The sequence below is a fragment of the Nyctereutes procyonoides genome, unplaced genomic scaffold (assembly GCF_905146905.1).
Source record: "Nyctereutes procyonoides isolate TBG_1078 unplaced genomic scaffold, NYPRO_anot_genome, whole genome shotgun sequence".
NCBI lineage: Eukaryota > Metazoa > Chordata > Mammalia > Carnivora > Canidae > Nyctereutes > Nyctereutes procyonoides.
The window spans coordinates 45196175-45221632 of NW_026575052.1; the positions used below are offsets into that span (position 1 = coordinate 45196175).

The window sequence follows — 25458 nt, forward strand, 5'->3', positions numbered from 1 at the left end:
GCTTTGACTTTCTGAACAGCTTTGTTAGAAATAACAAATCTTTAAAAATGAGTTTGCCACTTCATTTAATAATTCTCAGAACACACAAGGAAGTGTTTTTCTCTTGGAGCATTTTTCATGAGAACTAAGTGCAGCCCTGAAGTGGATCACTGAATGATCCACAGTCAAAACAGATAAGGGCAAGTCTCTACAATCTACTTACTTCATTTTCTGTAAGCAGAACTTAACTAGACCTGCAGTTTTTGGATAGGGGGAACTCCAAGGAATCAAAGAGCTCGGGGTGAGGGATAAGGTTTTGGGTCACCTGATAACATTTAATCCAGCCCCTTGTCTTCAGAAAACTTGAAAAGTAGTTACAAGTGATGGTAGGAGGGGTTCTGGTACTTAATCAGCCTGACAGGAGGGTAGTTTTTCATTACATTAAAAAAAGTCTCTTCTGCAATAATTTAAATGTATTGTGTCCTACTTGTTCTCCGTGTGGTTATGACACCTTGTATTATAAAGTTTCTGGTTGCTCACTAAGCTAATCTTAATCCCTTCATTCTTTGGAACTCTTCCTTACTGGCACAAGGGGAGGGTTTATGCCAGCCTACAAACAACTCTTAATTGTAATGATAGAGTCATTCATTTATCCATCCATCCATCCATCCATCCATGCATCCATCCATGCACCCAGTGTTTATTTTGTGCAAGACAGAAAAAAAAAGGAAGAGTTGAACAATGCAGAATCATTGCTGGCTAGGAACTGAATCCAGGAGTAGAAACAGACAAGAAGTACTCAGCCTCTTTTCTTCCTCCTTCTCTTGCCCTCAGTCTGTTTCTTTTTAAAAGTATTTTCTGAGTTTTAATCCAGTGGTGCGGGAGGCAGAGGGCATAAGGCAAAACTATGCATATATAATTCATATGAAGGCAGGGCAAGGCAGTGCCAGTTGGGTTGGAATATGGGAGCTCAAGAGAGACAGAATCTCACGGGGACCAACAGAGAAGATTTTCCAAAGAGGCAGCATTTGAATAATACCTTAGAAAGTTTGAGGAGGATTTTGATAGACTGATTTGTGCGGTGGTAAAAAGGCTAGATGGAAAGTGAGAATGTTCAGGGAAATAATAAGGTGTTGGGGAGTGAGTACTTTGAATTTTGGTTCCCTTTTGTTTTTGTTTTTTTTTTTTAATTTATTTATTCATGACACACACACACACACACAGAGAGAGAGAGAGAGAGAGAGAGAGAAAGAGAGAGGCAGAGACACAGGCAGAGGGAGAAGCAGGCTCCATGCAGGGAGCCTGACATGGGACTCGATCCCGGGTCTCCAGGATCACACTCTGGGCTGAAGGCAGCGCCAAACCGCTGGGCCACCGAGGCTGCCCAGTTCCCTTCTGTTTTTAACTGCTGTGCATAAAAAGTTAATGATCCTAAAAATGTACCCAGGATTTAAATGTATTCTTACAGAGACATTTGTCTACACAGACTCTCTTCCTTTTGTGAACCACCTCTCCTTTATTTCCTAGTAATTCTGTTCAAGTGGTGCTGGAGGGCTGACCCTGCCCTGCCTTCTGGCTTCAGGGTTGGTTGTGTGACCTAGTCCTGACCAATCAGAGTATTTTCTGAGACAGGCACATGGGACCCAAGATAAGCTAATTGGAGTCTTCTTGGTAGAGCTGTCAGGGAAGAGGACACCCTTCATTTCTCTAAGATTAAGAGCTTTAAGAATGACGTGGACTTTGGCTGCCAGTATCTTCCTCCTGGAAAGAACTTCCCTGAGAATGAAGAAAGCAGCAGCAGGCACAAGTGTGAGATAGAGATACAGAATTCAGATGACTGTGAACTCATTGATCCCGCCATGCCTGAGATCCACTCGTCAGATCTCCATGAAACTACCAAGTCTCTAGTCACCTTCTCCCATTTTTTTTTCAAGTTAATTTGGCAAGGAATTTTGCAAATTCCAACTGAAAAGGTCCTTATACATGGAACTGATAAACTGTGTTGATGCAAAGGAAATTTCCTTGGATATACTGGCCTAAACAGTATTGACACTTCAGGTTAACACATCTGACTTGGCCGACTTTTCTTCTTTGCCATATTGACAGCTGCAAGTCAGTAACTTCAGTTAAAGTGACACCATCACTGTGTACTGTCTCTGTACATGCCCCCAAGTGGATGCCCAGACTTCTTTTTTTTTATATTAAAGCAAAAAAATTCTTTTAACCACTAATCACAATGATTATTTCCTATATTTTAGGTATTTGAGTCATTTCACCCCAAAGAATCCTGAAATAGTTCCCTATCTGCACCTAAAATACTTCATCCACTATGGCCCTGCCCTGTTCTCTCTCTTTGACTCTCTCCCTTCCCCCAGGCCAGAAAGAGGCAGGAGTAGTCTGGAGATGAGTGGAAGAATGTGCTTTCCTGAGAAATGAGAGAATTCAGATGACATCTAAAGATGACCCCCTCAGGGTTTTTCCCCAAACTCTTTAAAAAAGGGGGGGGGATGGATGCAGGAGAGCAGTGGCTCCTAAAAAATCCTCCTGTCTTCAAAAATGGTATCAGTGTGTCCTCTTCCATTTTATCTCCATGGGCAACTTTGCAAGAATCAAGGCTGGGTGATGCTCACCACAGGAATATATATTAGCAAAGCTAATTTCAGCATCTGTATAAAAATTTCCATCAGTTGCTTGCTGCTATCAAATATCACACTACCTGTGAAAGCTCTTTGAGGGATTGCATTTTAACTTCCTGCCCTGTTTTCAATGAAACTGAGACTTGTATTTGCCATCTGCCTTGCCTATGGGTTCTGATCCCAGTTTTGACCCTGCTCATGTATTTTTAAGTGCCAATAGCAATTTTACATTTTGTTAATATTCGTCCTGGCTAAGAATCTCATTATATATTTCAGGAGACTTCCATTGGTAAAAATGCCAGATTTCCATTGATCAGAAATACTATGTCCCTTCCCTCTACCTCTGAAAAAGAAACTGCACAGCCATAAACGTCAGGCCAAGTGAGGTAGGTCAACCTGGCCATCTTAAACCAAAGTACAGGGAACAAATCTTTCAGACAGACGGAAATGAGGACATACGATTTTAATTCCATCTGAGTCTTGTCAGGATCAGACACAACGGAGTCTTAGGATTTAGAATCAGGCCTATTTGTTAAAGCTTTGGTCACTTCAGTCTGACAGGTGTGTACTAAGTGCCAGGTACTGACCTAGGTGGTACTGAAAGAGACTTTCCTTCTTTCCTGGCATTGTGGAACTGGAACTCTGTAAATCTGAGCTGTTGTTGTGTTTCTTACAGTACATATTCATGATTCTTTTGAATGCCCTGTATCTGAACCCCCTTTGTATGTTTGGGAACTCGCCTACATTATAAATCTTGGTGGGCGGCAGAAACTGCCTCAAAATTAAGAGGTTCAAATGCCAGCTTTATCAATATGGCTTGGGATTTAGGCTTTAATTGTAGAGATAGGACTTGAATTTTAAATTGGGAACTAGTGACACAAAGACAGCCCAGAGTAGACTGGTCTCCACTCTGAGAAGGTGGCAGAGTCTGCTAAACCCATGGTGACTGGCCTCCAGTTGTAGCAGTAGGAGCAGGGCCAACGCAAGCCTCAGTGTTCAGTGCCAGGGAGGTAAGCCCTGGAAGTCAGAACTTGGTCATTTGGGGCAATTTTCCTGGCAAAGTGGCCTCAAATCAGGCGCTGCGGCTCTCCTAGAATATCCATGAACTATTTCATATCCTTTTTTATGAATCCTGTCTCTTAAATCTGTTTTTGTAGTAGATCCTATTGTTTGTAACTAAGAACCCATGAAGATGCACCTTCTTCGATGCTCATCATGGAAAATGTCATTTGCAGTTGGAGTGAATGATGCCAATACATAGAAAGAAGAGAAGTCAAGACACAGGAGAGTGATCTGAAGGACAATCTGGGTCCTTAAGAGGGCCTGAGGTTGCCATTCTTTGCGACAACAAATTCCCACTGTTTGAGCTAGCCTGAGGTGGTTTTCTGTGACTTGCAATTCAAAGTGTTCTGTAAACACAGATGAAAACAAATTAATATTATATATGGGAGGCTCAAAAATACTCATTTCCTGTGACCCAGTAATCACTTTTCTATTCTTTGGAAATAATTTAAAATGTTAAAAAGCAAGCTCAAAATACGTGGAGTGAGGTAAATGGTTGCCTACAAAAATGCTTTTGGATAACAATATCCATGATGTTGGAGGCACTTGCAGCCAATTCCATGCTTACCATTTTCAGGCCTTTTGCTTTTTATCTAAAACATGTTTTCATTGCCACTTAGTTTTAGTCTATGTCTCTCTTTAGCTTCTCCCTTGTGCTGTCCCCTGAGTCTTTGGAATTGCCTTTTGAGGCTCAAAATTGGCATAAACTGTGTAAATGGTTATTTGCTTCTCAGACCAAATTGCAGTTGGGCGCCAGAGGTCTGAAAGTGCCCTGAAGAGGCCACGTTGCAAAACACTACACATGATCTGAATGTGTTCATGTTTCTAAAAATATTCTTTATGCTGAAATCTGCTTTGGAGGCCTCTGACCCAAGCCCAGTAAACTAATTACAATGGTCTGGGGAAGATGCAAGGTTCTTTGGTAAAACACAAAGTGCTCAGACTCAGACTCAGGAGACCTGGAGCCTCGTCCTTGTGCCTGTTCCCTGGCCAAATGTGTGGCCTTGGAAAGTCTGTTCTTGTTAAGCCTTCGACTCCACATTTGTGTAAGACATTGGTTGAGATGTTTTTTACAGCCTTTTGTAGATCTCAGTACCTATGCTTTATGATTCCTTATAAGGTGGTATTTTTCAAAAAAGCCTGAGATGAACTTGATTTAGGAATGCCTTTATTAAGCACCCAGTCTGGGTCAGGCCTCAGGCAGTCATAGAAGGAATTTGCTTGGATGAGATGTCCTTTGAAGGAACTTGTCCCAGAGTCCTCTAAGTCTCCTGAACCAACTTCCAAGGCTGGGAGCCTAATTTGGTTTCAATTCTGCTCCCAGCTGGAGACACCTGGGGAGGTGGTCTGAAGTGATGGTGGGGCACCTTATTGATTCAGCTTTTACAACATACCATTTAATCTCGAAACAATCACTTGAAGTAGGTATTCTGTGACTTTACTAGGAAGGAAACTGAGGCCCAGAAAGTTATAATGATAAGTCAGCAAGTGAAAGAGCTGGGATTCAAACCCATGGCTTTTGGTTTTAATGCCTGTGATTTTTCTCTCTACCCCACAGACATCCTGCAAATGAACTGTTGAAGTGAACAGTGATGTGCACATTCAGAGAGGGTGACATGTGGCTGATCCTCACCTCTCTGTTTTAATGCTACAAGAGAGCTCCTTAAGAGCATTCGCTTTGCAGGATGCCTGGGTGGCGCAGCGGTTTGGCGCCTGCCTTTGGCCCGGGGTGCGATCCTGGAGACCCAGGATCGAGTCCCACGTTGGGCTCCCTGCGTGGAGCCTGCTTCTCCCTCTGCCTGTGTCTCTGCCTCTCTGTCTCTCTCTGTGTGACTATCATGAATAAATTAAAAAAAAAAAAGAGCATTGGCTTTGGCCAAATCTACCTTTGTCTCTTGTTCTTGGTGTGACCTTCAGCAAGTTAATCTTCCTGAGCCTCAGTCTTCCCACCTGTAAAATGGGGATGTAGGTAATACCTCATGTAGAAGTTGCAAGAGTTAAATGGAAGTGCTTAGCACAGTGAAGATTAGTGACACAGAAAGTCCAAATTGCAGCAGGTTCTCCTTTTCTGCTTCTAGATTTGCTCTCATATCCATCCACTTCTCTCCATCACTGCCACCGTCTTAGTCCAGGCCACCCAGCCAGAAGACTAGACTTGATCTTTTTCTTTCATCCTTGTTCCCCAGATATTAATGTCTCACAGAGGAGCCCAAGTATATATTAAACTGAAAAGCAGGTCAGCTCTCATCTTGGATCTTTCTCATTGCAAGTAGGATTCAATCTCCTTTCATCACCATGGCACCTTGGTCCCTCTAGACTTTTCCTGCCGTCTTTTCTCATACTACTCACCTTACTGTTTCCTTCCCATCCCCCCTGCAACGATCTGGGTCCTCTAGTCAGTTCCCCAGACTCTAAGCTCCTTCTGCCCTCTGGGAACAGGGCACAAGATGTTCTCCAGAGCTGCACCACAATTTTCTGCTCTTCACTCCACTGTCTTCCTCTCATCCTTCAGGTCTTAGCAAAAATGCCTCCTCTTAGCAAGGCGTTCTTTGACTACTCTGGTCAGAAACCTTCCATTTTATCCTCTGCTTCAAACCTTTGTATAGAGTTAGTGTATAGAGCAAACTCATCATAATTTGTGACTATTTTGGTAACTGTGTGTGTGTGCATGATGCTGATGGTACTCTATCCACATTTTTTTCAGATCTTTTTACCGTTTCTGTGTACTCCAGTCTCACCTCCAACAGCCAGCACCTATAATTTTGTAGGAAGTCTTCCCTTGAGCTTCTAGAATCTACTTTGCTTCTTAGGACAGCTCTTAACCAATGACTGGCAGGTATATGGGTATAAATACCCCAGAGCTTTCACCTCTTGGCCAGGATAATTCTGAGCTGCTTCCCAGAGCTTTCCTATAGGATGAAGCTCCAGTCACCCTCTGTGGTAACTAGCTTCATAACACACCTTTACTAGCCACCATCCCTCCTTTTGTATGATATCCCCACTCTCCTGCCAATGTCATTATACCTCCCAAATAATCTGTAAACACTGAATCTTCATGGCAGGGTCTGATTCTGAGGGGAACCCAACTAAGACCATGGAGTTTTTATCCTAGGAGAGTGTACATTATATGTCATCTTATTTATGGTTATACTGTAGTGCCTAGTTCAGTGTCTGATATGTAGTAAACAATATATGTTTATATAATGATTGAATACTAGTGATATTATTATAGCAATGCAGGATTTATTCCTTTTTTTAAATTTATTTTATACCTGTGGCCTACCATGCACCTACAGAAATGTTAAACGTGCCCTCCAAAACTCAGAGAAAAAAAAGGTATTTTCTCTGGTGTTTCCAAGAATAACATTCCTGTTAAAGTGTTGTTTTAGCAAGGTCTGTTATAGCTAGAGGTTCTTTATCAGGAAGAGATCTCAAGAGAGATTCTCCAGGAGTGTGGCAAGTCTTCCTGAAGCCACCTGAAACCCAGTGTGGAGTTACTTCAGAGATCTTTTATAGGACAAACCTCTATTATGCTTATTTGTGTGTGGTTTAAAAAGAAAGCAACTAGACTCTGGACCAGGCGTTCTCAGTGACATAAAGATGAATACCTTTGCAGAGACACTGGCAATAATAATAGGGAAGAATAACAAAAATCATTCACATGTATTAAGTATGCATTCATGGAGCAGTCGAGTGTGTCACATGTACTACCTCACTGAATCCTCAGAATCAATGTATGTGGCAGGTAATATGTTACCCTATCCTCAAAGGGAGAGATTAGGGTTCAGGGTGATCAAATGACTTGCCTAAGGTCACACAGCTAACAAGAGGTAGAACTAGGATTTTTAATAAACTATTACAAATAGTTTATTAAACTTCAGAGCCCCTGCTCTTATTCCTTGATCTCACCCCCTGGGTTAACAATACTTATAAGCAGCTCACCAAATGAACTTAGTGAAGTATTTCAGCCTGGAGAAAATAAGAAATAAGAATAAAATGCACCTCTTCTATGATGCCTTCAAAGACCTGTAGTCACTCATGGAAAGAAAGGACAAGTGTGTTTTGTTGGCTAAATTTCAGGAAGACTTTTCTTATTTTTTTTTAAAGATTTTATTTATTTATTCATGAAAATACACAGAGAGGAGAGAGACAGAGGCAGAGACACAGGCAGAGGGAGAAGCAGGCTCCACGCAGGGAGCCTGACATGGGACTCGATTCCGGGTCTCCAGGATCACGCCCTGGGCTGAAGGTGGCGCTAAACTGCTGAGCCACCTGGCTGTCCTAGGAAGACTTTTCTAATACTGCTGCCCAGAGAGGGAAGGAATAGAGTGTGTTCAGGCACAGAAAACTCCCCCACACTGGAGATCTAAACGTACCAGTTATGTGGCAAGTCTGAGAGGACTGAAGCACAGAAGTGGATGGCTGGCTTGGAGGACATTTAAGATCTCTTTTAGCTATGTGATTCTAGAACACAAAGGAACTAGAAGACTCACTCAATTCCTGAACATGTGGTTGGTATTATGTAGTTTTGGAGTGACCAGATTTACAAAGGTAAAATGACTTGGGAGAAATGTACAAACGCCACGTTAATACACTAAAGAAGGTATGTGCTATAAACACTCTTTGCATAAGAGAGGTAGAACTACTGTTGCTGCATGATTAACCAGCATAATGTCAAGAATGGTCAAGAATGTGGGCTTGGAGTCAGTCTACACGAGTAACGTTGGGCAAGCTACTCAGTTTTCCTGAGCCTCAGTTTCTCTTATCTGTACAACAGTGTTGTTATGTGGATTTAAAGGCTTTTGCAGGTAAAATATTGAGCACAGTCCCTTGAAGCTGTAAGGACTCAAAACTGGTACCTATTTTTCTGAAAACCTTTATATTTTATTTCTTAAAAACATAAATCCAAATTCTTCTGTATCATTTGTATGTTCTGTTAAAATACAAAAAAGACAAGTTTTAAATTTGAGATGCTAGAATATTGAGGTTCAGAGAATTTGGGACTTTTCCTGTAACTGCAGTAATTGCTAACATCTATTAAGCACTCCTCAGATACATTTCATGTCACATGGTTGGTTTTCAGCTAAGGCAGGATTAGAAGCTGACTTTCCTGAATTTCCGGCTCTATTTGTCCCCACTTATAATGGACCATTTTGCCTGTCCAGATGACAGGTTTCCAAAAGGAACGGAGCATAAATATTTCATCCTGACCCCGCTTACACTTTGTGGCAAAGCAGAGCAGCTCTGGATCAGAGCTCATCGTACTCCTGCTAACGTATCTCCCCAAGTATTCTGCCCATGTGCGTTTGGCCCCTTGATCAGCTTGCCTCCTTTCCTCCTTCTCCCTCCCTGGCTTCTGTTGCCCCAGTATAGATCACAGCTGCAAACTGTTTCTGCCTTTCTCTTCTCTGCCCTCTTTTCTGATTCCATCCCCCCCTCCATCTCATTTCCCTATTTACCAAAACTCATTACTACTACTTAAAACCTTGTATTTCTGACTGAGTGGCACCCAGTTAAGACATAGCATGTCATTGGGGCACCTGGGTGGCCCAGTCAGTTAAGAGTCTGTCTTCAGCTCAGGTCATGATCTCAGGGGCCTGGGATCAAGCCCCTCGGCAGGCTCCCTGCCAGCAGGGAGTCTGCTTTTCCCTCTGCCCCTCCCTCTACTCATGCTCTCTCTTTTTCTCAAATAATAAATAAAATCATTAAAAAAAAAAAGACCAAAAAAGATGTAGCATGTCATTACCATGGAACTGGGTTGGCCACAGATAACATTATGCTCTGGAAGCTTATCAACAACATTACAATGGTACTGTTGGTGCCAGCAGGTACCAACCCAGCAATGGCAGATGGTACAAAGCTCCACGGAGCTCCACGAGAACAACCATGCTTGTCTTGGTCACTTAGACTGATCTGGTTAAAAGCCCAGTGTTTGCGACACAGGCATACCTGGTTCATATCCTGGTTCTGACACTTTCTAGCCACTTTCCTAAAGTGGGAAAATACCACTGAGAAAGGCAAGGCTGCACGAAATCTTATTTGGGACTTTTGCTTAATAAACAGGAATGGCAGAGAAAAAGAGGGGCAGAAGAGAAAATCTCCCTTCTTGGCTCTCTGGAGAAGCAGGAGGGACACTATTCTGGATTTCAGATTTCTCCTTGGAGTGGTGAATTCCCATAAGTGAGGGAAATGCAAGTAGATTGGTTGTTGGGAGGTTGTTGGGGGGCTTCAAGGAAAACCATGGTTATTTTGCAGAGTGTCTGGCACCTGATGTGAACTATATGATGGCCATTGGCTAAGGGGCTGACTGATAACCATGTCTGTCTTCTCTCTGGCTTTTCTCCTTCCTGGATTCTCCCTCTGTGCCCAAGCAATCAGGATAAGCACTCCATAGGATGAAGTCTGCTTGATTCGTTGGGCCTTGGCATAGCCACTAGAATGGGGAAACTAGGAAACCCAGAACATGTCTCAACCGCAAAATTTTATGATGATGAAAAAAAATCCTGGTGTTTCAAAATCTTCAGAAAACAAAACAAAAAAAATAAAAAGATACATATTTAATCAGAAATTCTTTTCTAATACAAAAGGAGGAGATGGGAAATGTCCTTTCTGTTAAAATGCAGCTCCCTGCATCCTGGATCTTTTCTATACTCTCTAGGGAGGAAGAAAACAGGGCCATCTCCTTCCATTTTTCATTCACCTATTACCACTGCCTTCAGGCATGGAACCAATCTCCTTGCATTTCCCTCACTTATGGGAATTCACCACTCCAAGGAGAAATCTGAAATCCAGAATATTGTCCCTCCTGCTTCTCCAGAGAGCCAGGAAGGGAGGTTTTCTCTTCTGCCCCTCTTTATCTCTGCCATTCCTATTTATTAAGCAAAAGTCCCAAATAAGATTTCGTGCAGCCTTGCCTTTCTCAGATCCATGCAGCTTGTTAATATCACAAACACTCCTCCTGAACACAGCTCTGCAGAGTTCTATTCCTGCCCCATGCCCACTGATTCTGCTGCATCGCCTTGGCAACCAATTAAAATACTTCTGTGTGTGCACTGATATCATCCTTAACTCTGCAAAACCAGTGCAACTTGCTCAGACGATTGTGGCATGTCAGTCAGTTGGTGTTCTATCTGGCTCCATTCTGGTTTGACTTTTTTTCACCTCCCAATTACCTCTGAATCCCCTGCAAGCACCTACGTGCCATTCCTAACACACCTGGCTTGCCATCAAGAAACACCTTTGTCAACAAGACAGGGGCTGGAAAGGATCCTGGGGACAAAATGGCTGATATATCCCCTTTCCATCTAGCCTCAGGGAAAGACACCAGGAGCTCTTCAGCCATGAAGCTGCTGAATCTAACTGCAGTTTCTTGCAACATGGCAAACAGCATGCATTCAATAATTAAATCTTTACTGAATGCTGTTTGCATTTCAGACAGTCTGCTAGGTACAGAGGAGATGAGACACTTCCTTAACCTTATAGAGCTTAGAGTGCATTGGGAAAGAGTAGCGAGTGGAAAACACTATACCGTCTGATGCATGCTGTGGAATGCAGAGGACAGCACTAGGGACTCTGGGGACTCTAGGAACATATGGCCAGATTAGGATTTGGAAAGAGGGCTGACTTCCTAGTGAAGGCTACATTGAGACCTACATTGATAGATTGCAGTGGCTACATGGGCCAGTTTCCTGACTGGCGGACAGTTTAATTCTTGCCTTCTCTAATACTGGCAGTCTGGCTGAACCCCTGGGCTAGGATGATCTGCTTCAGACACCCCAGGAGTACATGCCTTATTTCTCCTGATCCCTAGGCTAAAGGTTTCCCATGAGCCTCTCAGGGAAGAGTAACAGTGAACGGTCCAAGTTCTGTTCATGTCCTTTCTGTTAAAATGCAGGCTCCTGCATCCTAGATCTTTTCTCTCACCTCTTCTCTTGGCTTTCTATGCTATACATGTGAATGGTGGCTGAAAGGCACAGTGGCCAACATCCGCAGCATCAGGACAATGATGCTGGAACTCACCACCCGATATATGTGTCTCTCAGTAATTCGGAAGGTTGCAATCCTCAGCATCATGGGTTTCTGTGAATGCTTAGGTGATTAGGAATCAGATCATCTGCAACCTCCATAACTGTCCCAAACACAAATACTGGATGTTGTAAATTTTAGTCTGTAGCTGTTTTCTCCCATTTTATTGTCTCATATGAACATATATTGAGTACAAATCTCAAAATTTTCACAATTTATGTGAAAGTAGAAACAATAGTACACCCATTTCAGAGGCTTATAGAAAGCATTACATGAAATTCTGTTAAGTAAAAGTGTTTCACCCAGTGTCTGACCTACAGTAAGTCCTTGAAGATTTATTAATGACAGCATAATTTTAGTTTACACGGTGTTCTCAAAAGACCATAAGCCTTTGAGAGCAAGGACCATATTTATTTTTGTTTATCACTACACCCCAACAAAGGATCTTATTCATAAAAAGCATTCTATATATGTCTGTTGAATGAATGGGAAATAACAACAATACCTCATATTCATTGTCACCAGGTTTACTGTATGTCATGCCCTGTGCCAAGAATTTTAAACCAAGTATCTTGATTTATCTTCCAAATAGGGCCCTGATTGCTGTTACTTCATGCCTACAATGTTGTAAAATAGCTGTCCAAATGCAGTAAGTGTGGTAGTACTTTAGAAGGGAGTACAAGAAAAGAGTTCACCTTTACTAGGAGCTTACTTTGTCCAGACCCTGGCTAAGCACTTTCCAGGTATCACCTTGTTAAATCCTCCCAATAACTTGATGAGGGTGAGCTTTCTATTTCTGTTTTATAGTGATGATGCTTGGAGTCGCTCAGTAACTTGCCCAGAAGCCATAGTCAGTTCATGAATTGAGAGCTGTTGTCTTGAGTAACAGTATAGTCTTATTTACTTATTTTATTAGAAGACTAAGACCAGAAGCAGCAGAAAATTTGAATACATATTTTAAAAACAATACTAAAAAGCATATTCCTCTTATTCAGAAAGAAGTTTTAAAATATATATGTTATATATTATATAATATATATACACACACACAAACACACATATGTACTTAGGGCAATGGAGAGTTATTGCTTAATTGGTATAGTTTCAGTATGGAATGATGAAAAGTTTTGGAGACAAGTAGTGGTGATGGTTGCACAACAATGTAAATCTATTAATGCCATTAAACTGCACACCTAAAATGACTGAAGTTGTATATATATATATGACGTAGAATTGGCAGCACAAAGGGTACAAGGGCCATGCTCCTACTTGAAATGCTGCCTTCCCCTTGACAGGATGAGCACTGGGTGTTATTCTGTATGTTGACAAATTGAACACCAATAAAAAATAAATTTATTTAAAAAAAAAAAAGGCTGCCTTCCCTTCATGTTGGAGTTCAGGTCAATTCAGCTCATAACTCCAGTGGCAAATTCTTTTAGAGCCTCTTCCTTTCCTGTTACTGGTCGCCCTGTGACTAAATGTCAATTAACTCGAGATAATGTTTCTCCTAAGATCAAAGGATCACATAAAATTTGTGATATCTGACCTAAAAGTGTAGCCATATGTGGAGTGGCATTTCTTATGTTCTTAGGGTTAGCAATTCTTGGGCTCAGTGGTTTTGAGCTTGGCCCACTGTCTGGAGAGTGCTGTCACCCAAAAAGGTATTTAATAAGGTGATTCACATCTAGAAGATTTCAGTTGCTGCATGACTTTACATCTAATATAACGTGCTGCTCATTCCTCACCTAGCTCTCTAATGGCTTGATTCAGGAAGAATTCATTCTTGCATCATCAGAGTTATTCCGTGATTCCATGAAGCCAACCATAGACATGCTGTATTTATTTATTCATTCATTCACAAAGTATTTGGGGGTTCCTAAGACGGACCAGGCTGTGGGCTGGGTGCTCCGAGCACCCAGTATTGCGAGACAAAACAAGTTACCCATTCTCCTTGTGCTTGGATAAAAGATTGGAGAAATGACAGAAATTGGAGGTGAACTCAGCTACTATTTGAGTCCTGGAGTCTGAGCCCATGAGCATCTCTGATATGGGGTTGCAGTGGTGAGAGCTTTCAAGACAGAGCCTGGTACAGAGTAAGCACTCAGGACCAGTATGTTGAATGTCCTGTCTTGGCTTCTGAGCTGGGGATCTGGAGCCGTTTGACCCTGAGGATGACACACAAATGCAAGTTGCAGAAAGCTGTTCATGACAAATGGACTTGTCTGTCTTTCCTTGCCTGTGTCCCACCACTTACTTTGTGTGCACTGGCTGGCATTCCTACATGCTAGGCTTATCGGGCATCCCAACCATTTCAATGGGAAAAAAGAGCTTTGTCTGCCAGTGAAGGGGAGACTCCTCCTAACTTGCTGAGTAAGTTCAGTTATCCCCTTGGAACATTGTATGGCTGTACTGAATCCATTAGGGAGACACAGCTCATGGGCCACGAGATGACACAGAACCAGTGTGGCTGTGGAGAGACTATACTACAGAGTGCCTGACATATGTCTTCCCAGTGGCAGTCTAAGGTTAGGTATCATCACCTGGTCTCTTCTGCTTCTGTTTCTTTCTCTCTCTTCTCCAACTTTGATTCTACTCCAGATGTCCCTATTCTGTCCTGTCTTTCTTAGCACCCATGTGCCCAGAACAGATGTTCCTTTTTCACTCTCTCCCCATGTCCTTCCTGACCATTGAAACACCTATATTTTCTAGGAAGTTTCTTTTGATTGGCCAAACTTCACTTCCCTCAAACAGAACTACCTCACTGCTTCACATTTTAATAAATCATCATTTCTTGAGTCTATGACTTCTTTGCCTTAACTGACCTTATGGAGTTATAATTTATACAGAAAAAAATGCACTACTCTTAAGAGTAGAGTCTGGTGAATTTAGACAAACCTATACACCATCACATAAAACATTTGCATCCTCCCCCAAGTCACTATATAATATAGTTTTGTCATTTCTAGAATTTTATATAAATGGAATCAGACAGTAAGTCAGACACTCCTTTTTTCATATCTTAACATTTCTAAAATTGGATGTATCCTACAGTGAACACCTAACACAGTACTGTTTCCTTTTTCCTTTAAGTGCTATAACTAAAATGATAACATATCTTCAAATGGATAATATCTTTAAGTCAGGGATATATGCATGCTGTGTGTATGTGTATCACACATATATGTATATATGTATATATACGTGTATATACATGTATACTGACTAGTTGGTTTTGCCACTAGACAGTAAGCACTGGATAAGTGAGGATCTTAACTTTGCTGTGTTCCCATAGTGCTTAATGCTGGACACTGATAGGAGCTAAATAAACACTACAGAGGGTGGTGATAGTGAGTTTCCAACAGTATTCCAAAAATATCTCCTAATGACAAGAACTTGCCTAAAACTCTTCTTGGAATGAGTCAGTAGTCTCTAACTACAATATGGGTTCTCTTTGCTGGCTCAGCTGCCTTTGCATTAGTATGAGACATTTTCCCAAATTTGTTACGTGGACAATTAATATCATTTAAGGTATTAATAAAAGGGAGGAGAGGGGCACACCACTGTCAAAGAAGTCTGGGAAACATTTCTTATAATTTACCACTCAGAGATTCACACTTCACCAGCATGCTAAAAGTTCTGACAAGTGCTGTCACAAAGAATAAAAATGTTTAGCTCTGTTTTAAGCTTGGGTTTTACTCCAGAGCTTTAAGGACCATCTATCTATCCATAGGTTGCTGAATACATGTTGTGAAAGACTGCTCTAATATAGACGCATGATTTAGAGAGAGAGAGAGAGGGAGAGAGAGAGAGAAGAAAGAAAAGGAGAAGACCAGGCAAGTGAGGAGAGCTGTATTTGAGCTGGTCCCAGGTCAGCCCAAAGCTATGTAGTGCCATCTGTAATGGGAGAGATGAGGATGCTTTTTGTGAGTAAAAGGGCTGAACAAGCATTCTCCCTTGCGTTCTCGTAATCTCTCTTTATCCTATGAAGGGATGTGTGGGCAGGTAACCTTTCCTAAGAGGTAAGGAAAACAACACAAAAATATGTGTTGGCTAATCCCTTAGGTGACCTGCCTGGAGTGCTCTGTGTGGATAACTGAGGTTGCATCACGAGAGCCTGTTGCCCCACCCCTCTGCCTCGGCTGCCCTATGGGCGCTGAGCTGCTGTGTTTGTCCACACTTGAACCAGACAGCTTTAACTGATGAGAAAATAGAAAGAGGTAATAGGCTGGCTCCATAAAACAGAGAGGAGCCCGGCTGCAGGAATTACCCTGGTGATTCAAATGATGGCCAAGTCCTCCTCAAAAACAGCACTGACTCAATACACGAAGAGATGAAAGGAACTCAGACTGGGTGAAATCAGGCAGAGATGATAAGAAGTGTACAAGAGCTCCCTTTTCCATTTTAAAAAACATTTTAAACATCAGTAGACAGTAAAATAGACTTTCTTTTTCCTCCTGGTATATATGCCTATGAATTTTAACAGATATCTGGACTCCTATAACTGCCATCACTGTCAGGGTATAGAAGAGTTCCTTCACCCAAGAGAACTCCATCATGCTATCCCTTTCTAGTCACATCCTCTCTCACACCATCATCTCTGGCAAACACTCAGAACCATTATTTTCCATTACTATAGTCTTATCTTTTTAAAACTCCCTTTCCAGGGATCCCTGGGTGGCTCAGCGGTTTGGTGCTTGCCTTCAGCCCAGGGTGTGATCCTGGAGACCCGGCATCGAGTCCCATGTCAGGCTCCCTGCATGGAGCCTGCTTCTCCCTCCTCCTGTGTCTCTGCCTCTCTCTCTCTCTCTCATAAATAAATAAATCTTAAAAAAATAAAACTCCCTTTCCTTTCGCTATCCCCTTTGCTTCATTTTTTTAATGGAAGTCTCTGCATGGTTATGTGTGGGTGCAAAGAATTTCAAATCCCATGCCAGCAGACTTTCTCCTCTACTGTTGCTGTTTTGTTATTTTTCTGTTGCTAACATTTATCAGCATCTGTGATGTGCCAGGCATTCAGATTTTTACATGCATTATCACATTTTAATCTTACAGTAGCTTTATGATATATGCACACCATTATTGTCTCCATTACACAAATATGGAACTGGGGTAAAAGAGGTTAAGTGAACTGCCTAAGGCAAATAAATGAATCCCAGCATATACCCAGCTCCATCTGATGACATATTCTTAACATCACGGTAAGCAATAAAAGGGAAGGGATTGTAACTAGGAAGGACGGATAGAGAGAGAGGTTGGGGGCAGAGCCAATTTGGTGCCATATGGTTTTTAGAAAGATAAGCGAATGTGTGTGAAGGTGGAGATCCATCAGGTCTCCTGATTTCACCACCTCAGCTCCTGTCTTTATGTCTTCTTCCACCTGTCACATGTAGTCCTTGCTGACCCAGGTGGCACCTGATTGATGTTTTCATGGGTTTCAGACAGCTTTAGCCCCCTTGCAAATTTAGCAGAAACCTCTGTGTCACAGGACATAGCAGCTAAGACGCAGTAAAGGAGCTGGATACCTTATGGTTTCAACTCAGCCTCAATTCTCTTGTGTGTTTTCTGACCTGATTTCTTCCCCCTCAAGGGCTTGCAACACCAGCTGAAGAAGTTTCTAGGACACAGCCACCTGGTCTGTGTGCTGAAGGCGGCAGGTGTGTTCTTGCTAAGCTGGGGCAAGCGAGACAGAAATGTGTGTGGTTAGCATGATGTGTAACAAAGAAGGGAGAAAGTCTGGCCTTGCAACACCCAGGGCAGAGACATTTGTGTTGGGAATAGAGAGACAGGAGACAGGAGAACTAGAGAAGTTAGGGAAAAATCAGAGACACTGGGAAGTGGAAGCTTCTCGCCTCCAAAAAGGTGTTCATTTGGGCTTGTTACTTGGGGAAGTGAAAGTTGCTAGCAAGTTTTCTTCTGGAATCAGCTCCTAGCTCCTTAGGGGTCTTGGAAGTGGGCTGCCAGGGCAGTGCAAGCTGGGAAGAATCATGCATCTGAATCATAGCCATTGATCATGTGGAGAAAAATCAAACAGTCCAGAAATCAGGGTACTAGGGACCATCTTTGGATGACACTCCATCAACAAGCAGGTCAAGGAGGACGTGCAATTTAGAGTGAAAAGTACTGAGTCACTTCAATAACAATACCAGCTAACATTTACTGAGCACTAAGTATGAGCCAGTCGCCGTGCTAAGAGCTAACTGACATGAATCATCTCATTTATTTCTCCCAACAACTCTCTGACGTAGGTAACTACTATTATCTCCAGTTCATGGATGGGGAATTGAGGCCCCCAGGTTTAAGGAACTCACACAAAGTATACGACTACTGAGCAGCTGTAGCAGGATTTAAATTCTTATATTTTTCAAACCTAAGCTTGCAAATTTCACTACTTTCCTACCTGTCTTAATTCAGAAATATTTCTAAAAATTCACATTGTGGGGAGGAAGAGAGATCAATTATTCAGGAGCCTGTAATATTCCTGAAGGCTTGCAAAGTTCCTTTGGCCTGACTGCCGCATGAAGAAAGCAATAAGAACCAGTGGGGTTTGCACTGCCAGGGGCTGTCCAAGAGTCTGTTGATCTTACCTGTTGGTTTGAAATAATTAAATGCTGTAGAAACCTCCAGCCATTTCTCAAGTTTTCTTTTTACCAATAGGCTTGGGAGGGTTTTGGAGAGGTAGGCACAATGGACTGTATTTTTCTCTCTTGGCCTGGCACCATGAAGTGTGACTGTCGGTTCCACCTTGGCACACTGGCTAGCACGAGAAGCACCAGGCCTCTTTGAGCCAACAAAAAAGCTGGAGAGCTCATTTATTAAAAGAACCTAGGTGAGCAGAACAGACTTCAGGCTTTACAAACCCATAGGCAGGAACTCTTTCAGAGTGTCAGGTTAACATCGTGTCCTCGGGAAGAGGTGTTTTACAAAATGGTACCCTGCAACAACAGGTTATTTATGCCCTCTTTGGGGAGTACTTTATACTTAGTATCATCCTGGGCTGGACTCATCACAGACTCCAGTTCAATAATAATACCTATTACACTCTCCTGCGAGAGGACTATCACTTCTGTGTTTTTTTTTTTGGAATTCCTCATGCATGGCAGGGTACAATAAACAGTCAATAATAATGTTTACTATGATAATGATCTTCCAAATGCCTTTCATCTAAGAATCTCAAAGTGTTATGTAAACACTAATTAGTTAAGCCTCACAATGGTTCTCTGTTTTTATAATACATTTTCCGATTTTATAGAATTTTAAATTGAGACCCAGCAAACTTAAGTGGCTTGTCCCAAGTCATACAGCAGGTTTCAATGAATGATAATGATGATGCTATGCATTTACAGGGCATGTGTTTTCTAAGGCAATAAGCGTATGTTACAAAGATAATTTTCACACTATCCTGGAGGGAAGGGGTAGCAAGAATTATTAACTGTTGACTAAACTGGGTAAACTGAGGAGGCAGGGAGGGCAAGTAACTTGGTGAGGATTTGACTGAGGATGTAAGTACGTGCTCTGATTCGCAGGACAATGTGGCATCCCAGACAATACTCAGTTCTCTTAACTGAGGGATGTATGCCTGCTTTTGCCCTTGCAGAAGAGATAGCTACATTTTTGGGAGCAGACATGCTACAGAATGACAGGCATATTTACATCCAGAAACAGGTTTGTTCATAGCCCCATTGAGAGAAACAAAGGGGTGAGATGAACCACTTCAAGTCAGGATGGCTCAGAAAATGACGGGAACGGGGGTGGCTGGTGGAGACTGCCAATTCTGTTCTCTTGCAGAATATCTTTACTAAGGCATGGGCTGCCTGAAAGCAGTAGCCTTCAACAGCCTACTTCTGTGTTCCAGCCCCCAGACAAGGACTTGGTCCAGTGTGGCTCAGATGATGGGCACAACCCCGTCACTGGCACCTTTGTCTGATGTTACAGGTCCTTGGGAAAGAGTTCCAGGGACATGCAGTATCTTACCAGCTGTCTCTTACATATTACCACCTCTCAGTCCCACAGCTCCCTATGCCAGGAGGGGCCTGGGAATCTTCCACAGTTCAAAACCTCGGTCACCGTGGATACATTCCTTGCTACCTTTTCTTAACCTGGCCACATTAAAAAAAAGATAAAAACCTGAACAAAAATATTCGAAGATGTCAGAGACTTCCTTCCTCCCAGTCTGGCGACACTTTCCTAGTGAGGGAAGATACTCCACCAGGAGGCAAGTCAGACTTTGCTGGGTGGGGGGAGGGGAGAGGTTGTTGGGTCTTAGAAATTCAGAGGATTTGCTGACCTCAGATAGAGCCCTATTCTCTACAAACAAGGCACCTGAGAGAAGTTTAGTGCCCTACCCCCACCCTGCCTTTTCCAGGCCTGTGGATTCTGATTGATGACTAGACCTTGGGCTAACAGGAAGCCTGCAAGAAGGGCACCAAGCCCTTTTCAGGAATGCAGTCACACATACAAGCACAATGGCAATAAAAAGTCTGCAGTGAAGAAATCACACCAATGCCCACTGCTTCCCGCTCACATTTTTGACACATTCCCCTACTACATGGGCAGCTTGGAGATGTAGGGAACAGAAGGAGGTGAGCCGCTGAAAGGAGTATTTTAGAAAAGTGTCCTGACTGCACATCATAAGCCTATTCTCCAGTGCCGGAAGGAATCTGCGAAGACCCTCCCACCCACTGTTACTCTTCACAACGGAGTTGGGGGGATTCTGCTGTTAGATTTAAAGCTGTTCAACACCAAAGAAACAAACAATCTAATCATGAAATGGGCAAAAGACATGAACAGAAATCTCACAGAGGAAGACATAGACATGGCCAACATGCACATGAGAAAATGCTCTGCATCACTTGCCATCAGGGAAATACAAATCAAAACCACAATGAGATACCACCTCACACCAGTGAGAATGGGGAAAATTAACAAGGCAGGAAACAACAAATGTTGGAGAGGATGCGGAGAAAAGGGAACCCTCTTGCACTGTTGGTGGGAATGTGAACTGGTGCAGCCATTCTGGAAAACTGTGTGGAGGTTCCTCAAAGAGTTAAAAATAGACCTGCCCTACGACCCATCAATTGCACTGTTGGGGATTTACCCCAAAGATTCAGATGCAATGAAACGCAGGGACACCTGCACCCCGATGTTTCTAGCAGTAATGTCCACAATAGCCAAACTGTGGAAGGAGCCTCGGTGTCCATCGACAGATGAATGGATAAAGAAGATGTGGTTTATGTATACAATGGAATATTACTCAGCCATTAGAAACGACAAATACCCACCATTTGCTTCAACGTGGGTGGAACTGGAGGGTATTATGCTGAGTGAAGGAAGTCAATCAGAGAAGGACAAACAGTGTATGTTCTCATTCATTTGGGGAATATAAATAATAGTGAAAAGGATTAGAAGGGAAGGGAGAAGAAATGTGTGGGAAATATCAGAAAGGGAGACAGAACATAAAGACTCCTAACTCTGGGAAACAAACTAGGGGTGGTGGAAGGGGAGGAAGGCGGGGGGTGGGGGTGAATGGGTGACGGGCACTGATGGGGGCACTTGACGGGATGAGCACTGGGTGTTATTCTGTATGTTGGTAAATTGAACACCAATAAAAAATAAATTTATTAAAAAATAAATTAATTAAAAAGAATAATGTAAAAAAAAAAAAAAGCTGTTCACTTTAGGTAAGACTTCACAGAAGGCAGCCTTGACTTTCTAAGTATGCCAGTAACCCAGGTCACAGCTTTCTGTGTCTGTTCTGATACACTGACTCCTGGGGTGACAGTGCACATAATCCTGCTGGACTCACAAGGACTGCGTCCCTCCTCTCAAGATGTGTCCTTAACACAGCTTCCCACAAAAGGCTTGCAGCAAGGTCAGATAGAGTCCTCAGGATCCAATCGCATGGCTGGATAGAATGATTCGCGTTATCCAAACACCAAAAGAATTCCTATGATCTCCTGTGCACCACTGCCGGGCCTTTATGGTTATGGCAGCCACCGAGGTGCATTTTATGTATGTTTGATTCATTTTGTAGAGTTAGACATCTGCAGGGCTCCTGTACACACGTGTTGTACTTCACAGCCCAGCCTTCCTATCAATCAGTCCACCCACAGATATGCTTTCCTCCTGCACAGTCTTTGGGTGTTCAAGTATCTTGATAACTTCGAACAGATCATGAATGAGCACTGTCATAATAGCGCTTCAGGACTGGAGGTGGGAAGATGGAGTTGGGTAAAATTAAAACAAAACCTGACATTTAACTTCTCAAAGATCTCAAAAGCAAAAAGCAGCTGGATTTGTTTTCTCTTTTTCCCCCTCCTCTGCACATTTCCTGTGCACTGGTTTTGGCCTCAAATAGCAGAAGTGAAAGGTGAAAAATAATCACGAAGGCTTTCTTTGTGCTAGTACCTTCTAGACAAGCAGCATGGGGAGACCTCAACAATTCTAAGAATTTCTGGATGGATAAGATAGGCTCAGGATTCCACCAAGTTTCAGTAAAATGATCCCTGCCCATAGAAGCTTCTCTCTGGGGAATCACTGGCAGCATTCATTGAAATGTAACTACAGGAAGATAATTCCTAGCTGCTGGTATACACAAATCCAACCTCCAAAGGGACACAATACGAACAAATAAGATCTTTCTTACCCCATCCATGTGGATTCTGATATTAGGCACCAGTCGGAAAGGGCTGGACTGCAGACCTCTGGGGTTAGTCCCGCTTTTCCTGCTGTCCTGCGAGGTCAGCACACCAGGCCTGCGGAAGGAGCCCCCTCTTCCAGAGCTCTGCCCTGAGCGCACACCATCTAGAAGACGCACGAGCAGCAGGTTGGCTGGCAGAGCCTCGATGCTGCAAAACACCAGGGTCCTGCATTCGGGGCACCTCAGCTCCTTGTGGGCCTTGAAAATCCTCTGGAGACATGGTTTGCAGAAGGTGTGCTGGCAAGGGAGGACTTTAGCTGTGACGTCGAGCTTTTCAAAGCACACGGGGCACTCCAGAAGATCAAGTAACGTCAAATCATCCATTTTATTTTAAAACTCCAATCCTGATCTGGAGGGGCAAATTCTGCATGGTAGGGTGAGCTGAGCCAAGGAGGCAGATCCAGTCTCTTGGGAGTGTCAGAATTCCTGCCTGTGTGAATGAGAAAGGAAGAGATGAAGAAAATGGGACTGCTCTGAGAGGTATATCCCACCTACATGGAGGCAGTGTCTCATAAGGCAGTTTGCAAGTACTTTGTTCCAGCACCCAAGTTTCAAATGACTCATTCTGATTCAGTGCTAGCAGGTATGAGGCTCAACTCCTGCCTGCTGGAGGATCTCAGGGAGCATTCTCCATGGTGACTGACTACTTACTCATTGCTTCTCTGTGTGGAAGCAAGAGCAAGGAGACAAAACTGGCTGGTTGAGGTGGCCTGAGGGCTCAAAGGGGGTTCTTTTCCCCACCAGACAATCAGTTTCAGTTCTGACATCAAGGGCCCCTCCAAAATGCAATTTCTGTGAAGTCATCTAGTCCTCCTTCTTCCCCTAGGTTTATCTGTTATCTGCAGCACAGACAAGTTTATATAGACAAGTTTATCTGAATCTCATGCAGATGTAGGATTAGCTCCTTCATTATGCATCTTCCCCCATTAGTTTGTTCTAGCAACATATGAGAAAAAGTTCTATAAGAAACACATTTTCAAAAATTGTTTGCCTTAACCACAGGCCAGGATGCTTGGAAGCTTTTTTCCCCCCTCCTTCTCTCCTTTCGTCCCTCCCTCCATCCCTTTCTTCCTTCTTTTCTCCCCCCTTCTCTCCTTCCTTTTCTTCCCTGATTATTCTAGCCTCAGAGACAAGATTCCTCCCACAGGGTGAAGTCACACAGCCTGTTTAGTTACTTTGACAAGTGTTCTCAGTTTCATCTGAAACAGATCCCAATTCTGGATTGTGGTCACAACCAACAAAAATCAAGATGGAGCAATGTATACAGGTGTGAGTGTGTGTGTGTGTGTGTGGTCTGAAAACATCCTTATTCCAGAAAGTTTCCTTTTAGACGTCTGAAAAGAAGTGTCCAGTTGAAAGAGGTCTCCCAGGAAGAGGAGGTCACCTGTCCCTCACAAGTGCCAAAATTGTGCACAGCAGCCCCGGAGGTTTGGGAGGTTCAGCCCAAGGACGGGTGGCCCGCCAGTAAGCAAAGCAGACATGACACACCAGGAGGAGAGAGGGCACCTTGCCTTCCTGAGACAACTCTCCCAAGGTGTCAGTTCTGGGGAGATATGTGTGTGGGGGGCACTAACCTTGAGCACAGAACCCCAGCTGAGTTCAGCTGAGCGCGATCCTCCATCCTCGGCTGGCCAGGCTCCCTCCAACTCGCTTCCTTTTCCCCAAGAGCCGCTGCCGTGCTTTGAAAACTTTAACAACTCTGAGTCTTACTCATTTCAAGGATCGCCTTACTCAGCCCTGTTAACGCTTTCACTGCCTGGCAGGCAGCAGCGCTTTTCTCGGGAGTTCACCCTCTGCTGCCCATCGTTCCTTTGTGTAACTGAGTTGATTTCTGGGAAAAGATTAGAAGGGACAAAATATAAGCCAGCCCCTAAGGCTAAATATTTGCAGTTGATATTTTCACTTTTCTCATTTTGTCTCCTATCCCAGAAGTTGAAACATACTCGGTTTATAAACATGCCAAGGTGACTGTGTGTATTTTAAACCTTTATAAGGATTTGCTGAAAAGGTCAAACATATTAACGGTAGCTATAACAGAGATAAGCCCGCCACCTAAAAAGTACTGCTCCTTGAAAAGCAGTCAGTCCTTGAATTTGTACATTTGAGACGGACCTTTAGTGATCTCTTTTGCTCAATCTCTTTAAATTTAAAAAAAAATCGTATCATGGTAGTACATGTACACCTTTGAAAAATCACAGCACAGAAGGGTTTTGAAGAAGGAATGGTTTCAGTCTCTCTCCCTGCCCCATGCCTGCTGGAATCTTTCCATAGCTCCAAATAATACTAATACTTTGATGTCTTGATTTATCTATAACACATTTCATGTAAAGTTACATAGTTATTCCATGAAGTAAATACTCATGATAATCTTACCCCAGAGTAGCCCTTATCTGTGCTAAGCACTGTTCTACTTTACCTATATAACTCACTTAATCCTGTTAAGCCAGTAATACACTACACTCTTCTTTACCCTCATTCGCAAATAAGGAAACTGAGACACAGGGAGGTTAAATAACCCATTCCAGGAGTCACAGCCAGCAAGAGACAGGTGTTCCGTGCTCCGTACTACCATGTCCTATGGTGATACAGCTTTAAGGGGAGGAGATGGTTGGAGGGAGCTAAACCGCATCTGGGGATGGCAGGAAGTCAAAAGATAATGACCCAAGCTGACCAATCAACTTCCTTTGCAGATGAGGCAGCTGTGCCCAGAGAGATCAAGAGATTCCTTCAAGTTGCCCAGTAATTTAGGGGCAGAACTGGGACTAGAAACTGGTATTCTTTTTTTTTTTTTTTTTTTTTTACTAAATCTCTTCTTTCAACTTAAGGATGACAGTTCTTTATGATGCAGAAAGCACTTAGCTACAGCTCCATGGGAATATCTTAAGAGGGGACCAAGACGCCAGATAACAGGTGGCGGATTACATGTTTTACAAAATTTTTCCATGTTATTTCTGAAAAAGCAAAGATGCATGGAGCTCACAACAGAGGAGAGCTTTAGGATGCAGCAGATGAAGTCATCTGTCCTCTGAGCACAGAGACCTGATTTGAGTACATGCCAAT

General features: G+C 42.9%; 1 protein-coding gene across 7 annotated transcripts in view; it reads right to left on the bottom strand.

Annotated features, from left to right (window-relative positions):
* The window catches only part of SH3RF2 (SH3 domain containing ring finger 2), a 132354-nt gene extending 108251 nt beyond the window's left edge, over nucleotides 1-24103 (bottom strand). For 4 of the 7 annotated variants that reach the window (XM_055331223.1, XM_055331216.1, XM_055331217.1 and 1 more), the window contains exons 1-2: nucleotides 23973-24103; nucleotides 22345-22828 (exon numbers count right to left, since the gene is read on the bottom strand). In XM_055331223.1, coding sequence (XP_055187198.1) covers nucleotides 22345-22722 — 378 coding nt within the window. In that variant the 5' untranslated portion in view covers nucleotides 22723-22828; nucleotides 23973-24103. Of the gene's footprint in view, nucleotides 1-22344; nucleotides 22956-23049; nucleotides 23133-23972 lie in introns of those variants that run through there. The other 3 variants (XM_055331222.1, XM_055331221.1, XM_055331219.1) reach the window with 3 other exon arrangements.
* Between the last annotated feature and the right edge of the window lie 1355 nt (nucleotides 24104-25458).